This window comes from Acipenser ruthenus, chromosome 2 (genome assembly GCF_902713425.1).
Source record: "Acipenser ruthenus chromosome 2, fAciRut3.2 maternal haplotype, whole genome shotgun sequence".
Taxonomy (NCBI): Eukaryota; Metazoa; Chordata; class Actinopteri; order Acipenseriformes; family Acipenseridae; genus Acipenser; species Acipenser ruthenus.
The window spans coordinates 53442119-53452624 of record NC_081190.1 but is presented as its reverse complement, the minus strand read 5'-3'; the positions used below and the strand labels follow the sequence as shown (position 1 = coordinate 53452624).

Sequence of the window (10506 nt, the reverse complement as noted above, 5' to 3'; positions counted from 1 at the left end):
CAGGAGTGCACATCAATTGCCAAGATAACAATAATGCAATTCTAAGTCTATAGTTTGCTTAGCTAAAACAGGATTAATGTTAGTATTAAAACAAAAATGGTATGTGGCACCTTGGATTTTTGCTTTAATATCATGCAATTCGGCAACCTTCTGTATGTCAATAATACCAGTACCTGAGTGTGCAACTTCCCTGTCCCCGAGTTTCACTTCAGAGATTTTCAATACACTTAAAACCTTAAAAGTTAAAATAAAACAAAAAAATCAACAGTTTGCTTGTTTTATCTTCAGACCTTTTGTCCATATTATGTACAAACTGCAACTGATTAGTTTCAAAGTAAATCAGTGAAACAGTTAAGTTTACCTGCTTCATCTGCATTACGAAAAGTGCATGATTCTGGGTGTGTTCATACTGGATGAACTTAGCAGCAAAGCAAACACTCCCAACATGCACTGAGGCAAGGTAGATAGTCTCAGGTTTCCACCACCTATTTCACAGCATTGTCTGTGTCTTACCCACTAATAATTAACTTTTATCTGAGCATGTGCTACAGTTAAAACTGACTGTCTGATAGTGTGATCTTTGTCATGTTTTTTTCAATGGTCGCAGAAGGAATTATGTGATCTAAGGAATTCTGTGCCTTCGATTCAGAAAGGTAAGTGGAAAGTGTTACTCTAATTTTTTTCTATTACAGATTCCTGGCCATGACAAAAAAGACAAGTTAGAGATGAGTCAGGGGACAGTTCTTTTAATGAAAAGGATTTGGGGGATTTGGGTTTCAGTGTCAAGACAACTGTAAGAAGCATGAATTAATGTATATGTGTATTTCCTGAAGTAAATGTGGAATAGTTCTGCTTGTGGAGTGCAGCAATTTAAACCTTTTAATATGAGTACAAAGAATATATCTGTTTCTATATTTTCTCAGTATATATAATTAACACATCGTAGTGGGTCGTGCAGCTAAGAGCTGGTAATGCAATACTACAGTATGTAAAGAAGCTTAGCCCTGGGCCACATATTTAGTGGATGCTTTGGGTTTTAAATGATTCTGTGTATTTCCAGATTTATGAAACCTATCACCTAACATGTGATATCCAATTATAGACTAATGGCTAAGAGATTTTAAATGTGGCCATCTCAAATTCTGGTAATTTGCAAAATATAGTATGCTCCAGAGTCATGTTTTATTGTTGCCTAACAACAATTTTGGGTTAGCTATTCAGGCTTACCTGAGAAAAATTGTGTCTCAGGTAAGCCTGAGACACAAGTCACATTTAAATAGAGCAATTTTCTGTGCTTACAGTTGTCCATAAATTTTGAATTACTTTTGTTTTTGCAATTTGGTCAGTTTGGCAGGAATGTTAAAGTTACTCAGCACTCAGTTCATGTTCTGGCTTGATAAAAAAAAATAAAAACATACCTAAACAAGGCAGGTATGACAGACATCACCAATTATACACTATAAACGCATTACTTTGTGTGAAGACATTAGTCTTTATAGAAAAAATGATGTTGAAATGGTAAAAAACTAAATCTCATTTTTTAGTTGTCAAACCCATACCGGATGTATTGCTAATCATTTAAAAGGCAATTGTGCCAGAATTAACTTTTTATATGATTAATTTGGTTCCAGGTTTTCTGCCTATCTCAAGGTAAAGAAACAACTAAAAGTAAAAAGATTTACTGCACATAGTTTAGTTACAACTTACAGCAACAACATTGTGTAAAGGGAGCTATATTGTATGTAACCAATATAAATAAGGAAAAGGCAGGGCTGCTGCATAATAGTGCTTTTTACATATTTGTAGGGTTGTATAGATGACTTTTGCAACATTTATGGTAAAATAAAAAATAAAAAAATCTGAATCTATAACGTTACGTGTTTCCCGAAACTTAAATTCAATTTGTATCAAATAATAGGCTGTTAGTTTACCCTTCATAGGTATAATTTGTGCATAAGCAAATGAGTGGATTTGTAATAACATGTACACATAGAGCTGTTTAAAAAATAGGGTCCAGTTCCATTTTCCAAGTTTAAATGAAAGATCTCAGTATTTTCACTCCTTGGATTATATGTCTGTTGTCCATATGCAAAACTCTGTTTTGACTCATTCTTAAACGCTTTTAATATGAGTTCACATAACTATGAATACAAAAACCATTTTTAATGGTGTACTTTTTCAGTTTGTCTATATTGATTGGCAAATAATTTCAGTTTGTTTTGTTAATTACTAGTGTTTTTCAGTCTTTTTCTGATTGGTTGCCACTATGCTGTGTAATACTCTGGTTGACTAAAAGGACTTCAATCCAATAAACATCTGCTTGTCTAAACCAAGCCTTTTGCTTGTTGATATTTTTTGTAATAACAGTTTTTATAGCCACATGTTCATATAATCATTAACCAGAGCAAACCAACTCAATCTGGTCGTTAAATATATAAACAAGATAATGGGCAGTAGGGACAAAGCGGGCTTTATTACCACTTTTTATTCAAACAGTTATGCCTCCGCCTCAAATGTAAGCCAGATTCACATGATTGTATTGGACAGCACAAACGGTCAGATTTCAAATGTTTTTGAGCAATTGTTACTTTATGTAAGGTAAAAAAAAAAAAAAAAAAAAAATACATTTTACAAAAGGGGGGAAAATAAATTAGATGCACTTTAACTCTAATTAAATAAATGATTCTAAAACTTATTTTAAAATTTCATTACCAGAAATGCCAGGAAACTACAGCCCATACCCATAAACAGACAGACACAGACAAAGACAAGTATCAAGATCCTCCTGTTTTTGCATAAATTCTCAAAAAAAAATAGCTGTCAAATGAATGATGGGTGGGATACAGCTACACTGTGAAACCCCTCCTGAAAGCAGAATTCATTGCCCTCAGGAAACACATTCTTCTGTTTAACAGGGTGTGATCTGATTTATACGGTAAAGTTTCAGTTATCTGTATGCAAAGTGCTATTTGGTACAGTGATTGTATGCAAAAAATGTAATTATATGCAGCATATTATAAATGCTGTTTTTTAATTACAGTATTACTGTTTAAACAACAAACTGTAAAAAGTACATGATGTTTGTTCAGACCAGACTAAAGGACTGGAAAAAGAACACTGACATGACATAACTTTACAGTCATTTTTTGTAATGAATTTCCTGACTTTTATCAACGGTAGTAATACTAGTATTTCTTATGCACTTTTAACACAGTATATTGAAATATTACAAATCTCTCTCTCTCTCTCTCTCTCTCTCTCTCTCTCTCTCTCTCTATAGAATGTTGAAATGCTTGTGTGCCATACAAACAGACAGTGAGACAGACAGACTGACCACTTTATTCTGATAGTATCCATAAACTGTGCTAAAGAATGGCCTTACACTTGTAACTTGAATTATTGGCTCTGTGGAGGGTATCTGTTATCCCAGATTGTTCAGTTTATTATCTGCAAAGACTGTTTCATACCAATGCTAAGAATCTTCATGATGGCATTGAGGGAATTTCCCATTTCTTGAAAGGATGAGTCACAAAACATTCAGTTGATAAACTTGTTCAGTTATCTACACTATTTATGCGTACTACTTTTGACAAGGCATTATCATAACATTAAGTGGAATACAAATATTCAGTATGGTATTCGTGTCTTAGGTAAAATAACAAGAAACCAATTTAAGTAGACACACCTTTTGGCTTAATTGGTGTTCAAAGTCAAAGATGATTGCTGTTTTCAAAAACATTAACATATATATATATTTATTGTTTTCATTTATATAAAATACTGATGGAAATTTTTGACAAAACAAACGGGGAACACAGTTTTTGCTGGAAAACATCTTGATTAAGCTAAATAGATTGCAGCAGGGTGGGGACTTCCTAAGCAAACAGACAAGTGGCAGCTGAAAGGTACTCTAAACCACCCATAATAGCGCTCAAACATACCTCAGAGTAATTGCAATTCATCACAGTTCTCTAGAAAAGCACATTCTGTACCGTTTTATAAAGTGGAGATCTGGTCCTCCTTAAAGTGCAAAAAAGGAGTATGTTCCTCCACAGCCTCAACTTATTACTATGTTATCTCAGATTTACAGACAGTAGTATAAGGTGAATTCTCAGAAGTGTCTGAGTATGACAACCGTGTCTTTCCTTTGAGGATTTTAAAGTGAATCTTTTCCAAATCGTATTTTTTTTTTTTTGATAACATAGCTTATGCAACTAGTGTTTCTAGCTGTATAATTTAACTGGCAACACAGTATCAAATACAACATTAAATTATAATCTTGTTATTCATACTGTTGACATTTACAGTGACCTTGAATCAGAAGTTATACCAAAAGTATATGCAGTTGTATAAAATACATTAGAAAAAAACAACAATAAATACTATATTTGTGAATTGGATCCACAGTTCGTTAGACATCCTAAATTGCTGTAGCCAGTGCTGGTCCGTATTGCCTTTTCTGTACTGAACAAAATACAGTCTCTGTTGTCTTATGATTTTTTTTTTTTAATTTGTAAAAAGCAGTTCGAAATGTTACTTTGAAGTTCTCAATATAATTCTCAATAATGGTCTCTATAATAAGCTATATCGCATGAAATTCAGCAATTCTTACACCCTACCCTAGCATATTTAAGTCCCGCCTATGCTCACTAATGATTGGACAGCTGCAAAACCAGGGCAGATCTTTGACTTTCCCATTGGTTAATCTCCCAATTATGTCCCGTCTCTGCTCACTCATGATTGGACACCTGTATAACAAGAGGCAGGTCTTTGACTCTCCCATTGGTTAAACCTACTAAAGACATTCAAATGTTTATGTCCTGCCTCCACTCACATATGATTGGACTGCAGCGGAGAAAATGCAGATCTTCTATTGGTTGATTTTATTTTATATACAAAAATAAGATTCTGCATGATTAAATTGTAAAAAAAATTAATCTGCGATCAACTCTTTAGTTGATTAATTGGACCAGCCCTAATATCTTGTAACAATATCTTGATATCTGTGATATCTTGTAACAATTGTAAGTCGCTCTGGATAAGGGCATCTGCTAAAAAATTAAATAATAATAATTAAATAATAATGTGTGCGTGTGATAATCTATTTTCAAGTTACCAACAAAATAACTAACCAATCCCATTTTCTTTTTTCAGTAGGGTTTTTTACTGTTTGGATAAATTGCAGAGCTTTACAATGAATTCAAGTAACTCAGCTATCCTGATTGGAGAAAAGAGGTCAATAACAAGGTACAGTAATTCCATTTACATTTGTTCTGATTTAATCTGTTGCAATCTCACAAACACTCAATACTGGACAATATCAAGTTTGAAATAAACCAGGGTCACAAAATCATTATCATAATTGTAAAGATAACCATGATTGTTAGAGAAGTGTTGGGATTCATAAAATTTGTACCTCTAGTGCCCTTTCAATTCGAAGATGACCACCAAACCATTATGTATGGGATATGCCTGTCTATTGGTTGGTATTTTCTGAGCTCTCTAATACCAGATGTGCCGACAGGCCCCTTCCTGGGATGACACCCTTGGTCCCGCCTACCGAGGGGTTAAAACCGCAATTTCACGAAGCCATTTCTATTTTTGCCTCTCAAGATGGTAAGACCCTCTGTGTTGGTATCTGAGCGTTTTTTGAAAAAGAGCTCAAGGCTACTGTAGTTCCCTTGCCTTTCAGGCTGAAAGCTGTCTTGCCGCTTTCACGGAATCAGTGACTCCTGATTCAGCCTTTTTCTTTCTATCTTTTCTCAGCAACATTTGCACGCTCGAGTTGCAGGCTGCTGCTTTCTATCTGTGGTACGTAAGTCGACTGCCTGTGCAGTATTGATTTAAAGGAGTGAGTGTTGTTGTCTTTTCCAGCATTCACTTGTGTTGGAGCACGTCCTCCAATGGGGCTAGGCTTCGCCTTAACCTTGCTGTTGAGCAACTCTGCTGGCTGCTGTTAGTAGTTTAAATATGTACAAAAAAATATACAAGGCAAACATGCCACTTAATGATAGGCACTCACTTTGTGTGCGGTGCCCAGGGGTCCAACATGCCACTGAGGCTATTGGAAAAGAGGACTTCTGCGACTTATGCATGGCTTTCCAGCCCAGAGTACATTGCAATAGGCTCAATAGGGCCATGAAGATAGATGCTCCGTCTCCCACCCCCATTCCTCCAACTTTTGCAGAGCCCCTCACAGGAGATCCCCTGCACTCAGGCTCCTGTGCTAGCAGCCTGTAGTCGCTCCCCCCCTCCACAGACAAGAGTGAAGCGATCAAAGCAGACGAGGGACATTATGGACCTTAAGGCACAGATGGCCCAGGTCCTTGAGCTACTGTTGAGGCAGCAAGCTCCTGCGGCACTGGTAGAGAGCCCGACTTTGCTACCACCAGCACCAGCTTTGGCCCCTGGGTCTCCTATGGGACCCCAGACCGAGCTGGAGCTGCAGCTCTTGATGGCAGAGGAGAATACACTATCCTTACCGGCCTCCTGGGGTGAGGACTCCTTCCCCACGGAGATGGAGGAAGGAGATGAGCCAGCGCCATTGACTGTGGCGGAACCTAGCTCTGAGGTTGCCACAGAGACTAGTTTGCCACAGTTGTCCAGCTCTGCGCTGCAGATCCCCTGGGTAACACTGGCAGAGCCCCGCCGGTCTGTGTTTCGGATGCAGATAGTGGCTCCCACAACGCAGACCTTCCCACCGTTCCCTGATTTTATTCATTCGGCTTACTTCATTGGAGGGCGTGAGAAGGGTGGGCGGATTGCCTAGGGACCTTATGTGCCCAAACCCTCAGTGCAGGGTTACGGAGAGACATGTGAAAAGGGCCTACGCAGCTGAAGCACAGGTAACCCGCCTGGCTAACGCGGCGGGTATCCTGACTGCTCCCTGAGCCGGTGGCCACTGAGCTTTGCCTCCTTTCAAGTACGCTGCTCTAGATCTCCGGTCTTCAAGGGCAAGCCCTAGGCCGGAGCCTGGCAAGCCTGGTGGTGGCTCGTAGACAGCTATGGCTGTCACAGGCAAGGGTGCCCGATGCGGATAAGGTGGCGTTGCTGGATGCGCCTACATCCCCAGGACATACATTCGGGCTGGCTGTGGAGGAGATTTTACAGCGTTCCCTTAGAGAGCGTGAAGCATCTCGGCAGGTGGCCGTGTTGCTCCCTCCCCGTGCTCCGGTGTGGGGTAGGTCGAGCCATTGACAGACCCCCAGGCGCATACCGTCACAAGGAAGGTCCCGGTGCCCACGGCCCCACTGGTTGACCTGAGGTATCGCCTACAGGCCACAGCGGAGATGGGCAACCAAGCCCCTCTGCAGAGCACAAGGAACGCAGGGCGTGGTGTGTCCGTGCGACATTCCAGGAGGAGTGCACCAACCCAACCTCAGCAGCCCCAGCAGGGGCCCTGAAGGCTCCTGGCCTTAGACCCATCCTTTTGCCGCACAACAGCTGCAATACTGGCGCTTGCACCTTGGACACCTGGGTGCTCGGTACCGTGCACAACGGTTACGCCATGCAGTACCTCCACTTCGCCTTTCAGGGAAACGTTTACGAGTTCTCTGTGCTGCCATTCGGCCTCTCCCTAGCTCCTTGTACGTTTTCAAAGTGCGTGGACGCTATCCTGGCCCCTTGCGGTTGCAGGAGATCAGAGTACTCAACTATCTCGACAACTGACTGATTTGAGCTCAGGCGCGAGAGGGAGCAGTGGCCCACACAGTGATTGTAACGTAGCATCTGGCGAGGCGAGGACAGCTTATACCAGTGCAGTGCACAACGTACTTGGGGCTTCGGCTGGACTACAGTACAATGTCCGCATACCTGTCAGATGACAGAGTAGCAACTATTCAGGGTTGCCTCTACCTGTTGCAACAGGGATCGAAGATCCCCTTGGTGCGTTTTCAAAAATTGTTGGGTCTGATGGCCACAACCGTATCAGCCATTGAGCTGGGTCTATTACGCATGCGCCTGCTCCAAGCGTGGCTCAGTGCGTTCCATTTACACCCCAAGCACGACAGACACCGTCGGCTGACAGTGTCTCATACGTGCTCCACAGCCCTGCGATTGCCCTCTCTCCTGCGCAAGGGTGTGAGGATGGGAGTGGTGTTATCTCGACAAGTGGTGACGACGGACGCCTCCAACTTGGGTTGGGGGGCGGTCTGGGAAGGCAGAGGAGTCTGTGGCACCTGGTCGGCCGTTGGATAGCCCTGCACATAAATATGCTGGAGCTGCAGGCTGTTTTCCTGGCTCTCCAGCATTTTTCTTCCGGTGTTGCACAGAAAACATGTGCTGGTCCGAACGGACATCACATTAGTGGTGGCGTATGTCAACCACCAGGACAGCCTCCGGTCCTCGGGGGTTGCATCGCATCACCTTCCGGCTCCTAACTTGGGTGCAACGGAACCTGCTGTCCTTATGCGCGATGCATCTTCCTGGAGTAGCAAACTGGGCAGCGGACCTTCTGTCAAGGGAGGGTGTGCATCCATCAGAGTGGCGACTCCACCCGCAGATGGTGGAGTGCATTTGGGAACGGTTTGCCCCCTGTGGTATTTACTCCACCGCTTAGGTGGTTCACTCGGCGTCGACGCTGTAGCCCACGAGTGGCCCAGGATGCTCCTTTATGCGTTCCCGCCAGTACCGTTGCTCCCGGCCTTCCTGGAGAAGGTCCGGTTAGAGAAAGCGACAGTTCTCCTACTGGCCCCTCGGTGGCCCAGGAGAATCTGGTTCTAGACCCTACGGCAGCTCATACAAGGCCAGCCCTGGGAGATCCCGCTTCGCCTGGATCTCCTTAGTCAGACGAGAGGCACTTTCTGGCATCCAGAACCGTGCAGGTTCCAATTATGGGTCTGGCCCCTTAACGCGACCCGTGGACAGCCCTTTGTAGAGCGCTAGGGCAGACTCCACTAGGTTGCTGTACGCCTGTAAGTGGAAGTATTTTCAGAATTGGTATCTGACTAGAAGTCATGACCCAGTTTCTTGCCCCATGCCGGTTATCTTGCAGTTTCTTCAAGAACTGCTCGATGCTGGTAGGTCACCTTCCACATTGAAGGTGTATTTAGCAGCTATCTCTACATGCCATGCCCCTGTAGATTCGGTATCTCCGGGTGTTTTCTTCGGAGGATGATAGGAGATTGAATTTCCTCTGCCCGGTGCAGACATTGAGGTCTTACGTGAATAGGACGAGCTCTGCGTCATACTGACCAGCTCTTTGTCTGTCATGGTATATGGACCTTAGGACATCCTCTCTCGAAGCAGCGACTGTCGCATTGGATTGCGGACACAGTCTCGGCTGCGTATGATGGTGCTGGTTTACCCCCACCTGGGAGAATAGCTGCGGACTTTACTACAGGGTTGGCTACATCTTGGGCCCTCTTCATAGGGTACTCACTGTCCGATTATATATATATATTATATATATATATATATATATATATATATATATATATATATATATATATATGGCGGCTAGCTGGGCTACGCCGCATACATTCTCCAGGTTCTACCACTTGAATGTGGTAGATTCGTCTTTGCCTTCAATAGGCACGAGGGTCCTTGAGGTTGCATGCTCGCACCTCTAACCTAGGATTAAGTGGTTCTGATGCGTCCCTCGTAAACTGCCGTTCCTTCTCCCTCGCGACGGCTCTGGTATACATTTCCCATACATAATGTTTTGGTGGTCGTCATCGAATTGAAAGGGAACGTTAGGTTACTTACCGTAACCCTGTTTCCCTGAAAGAGAAGACTGTCACCAACCGTGAGGTCGCATCGGTTGCCCTTACGGGTTCGATGTTTGGTGGTTGTCTTCTCTTTCAGGGAACCAGGGTTACGGTAAGTAACCTAACGTTATTGTGTCACCTGTATAGTGTGACAGAAAGACACGGTCCCCAGTGTTTGAATGAGGACCCTAAACACACAACCTGTATATCATTCTACCAAAAGTTGTGAAAAGGTGCATATTAAATGAATTATATTAACAAATTAATAATTGTAATAATAATCTCAATAATAATACTAATAATAGTAGCACTGAAAACATAAACTAATTTAATTCACAATTATTTTCTGTGTTTAAAATTATTTTTTGTTAACATATGATAGTCTACCAAAATATGTCAACTGAAAACAAAAACAAAAAATAATAATTGTTGCCAAAACAATAGTTCCACAAGAAGGTAAACTGTTGTGTTTAAAGGAAAATGTTCTTTTGAACATGTTGACTATTTTTGTGCCACTCAGGCAGAACCACATTGTTTACTATTTATTCTTCTCCAAAACCAATACATATTTTTAAAACATAACATTTTCTGATTCCTATTTTGCCCTTTGAAACAAGTGAAACTCAACTGGGCTGGCGTATCATGTTGTTTTCTTACAAGCTGACCTTTTATGGAAAATAATTTTTCTATTGAGCTTACACACGTAGGCTATGGGGTTGTAAAGTTTGGAACCTTAGGTCAAAAACAACCTTTTATTCACAAATGGTTTAAAATGTTGTCCATCAACCATTAGGCATAT

General features: G+C 41.7%; 1 protein-coding gene across 2 annotated transcripts in view; it reads left to right on the top strand.

Annotated features, from left to right (window-relative positions):
* Nucleotides 1-450: 450 nt before the first annotated feature.
* The window catches only part of rassf6 (Ras association domain family member 6), a 57759-nt gene continuing 47703 nt past the window's right edge, over nucleotides 451-10506 (top strand). Inside the window, exons 1-2 of one of the 2 annotated variants that reach the window (XM_034013479.3) lie at nucleotides 451-653; nucleotides 5158-5247. In XM_034013479.3, coding sequence (XP_033869370.1) covers nucleotides 5195-5247 — 53 coding nt within the window. In that variant the 5' untranslated portion in view covers nucleotides 451-653; nucleotides 5158-5194. Of the gene's footprint in view, nucleotides 654-5154; nucleotides 5248-10506 lie in introns of both variants that reach the window. The other variant, XM_034013478.3, reaches the window with a different exon arrangement.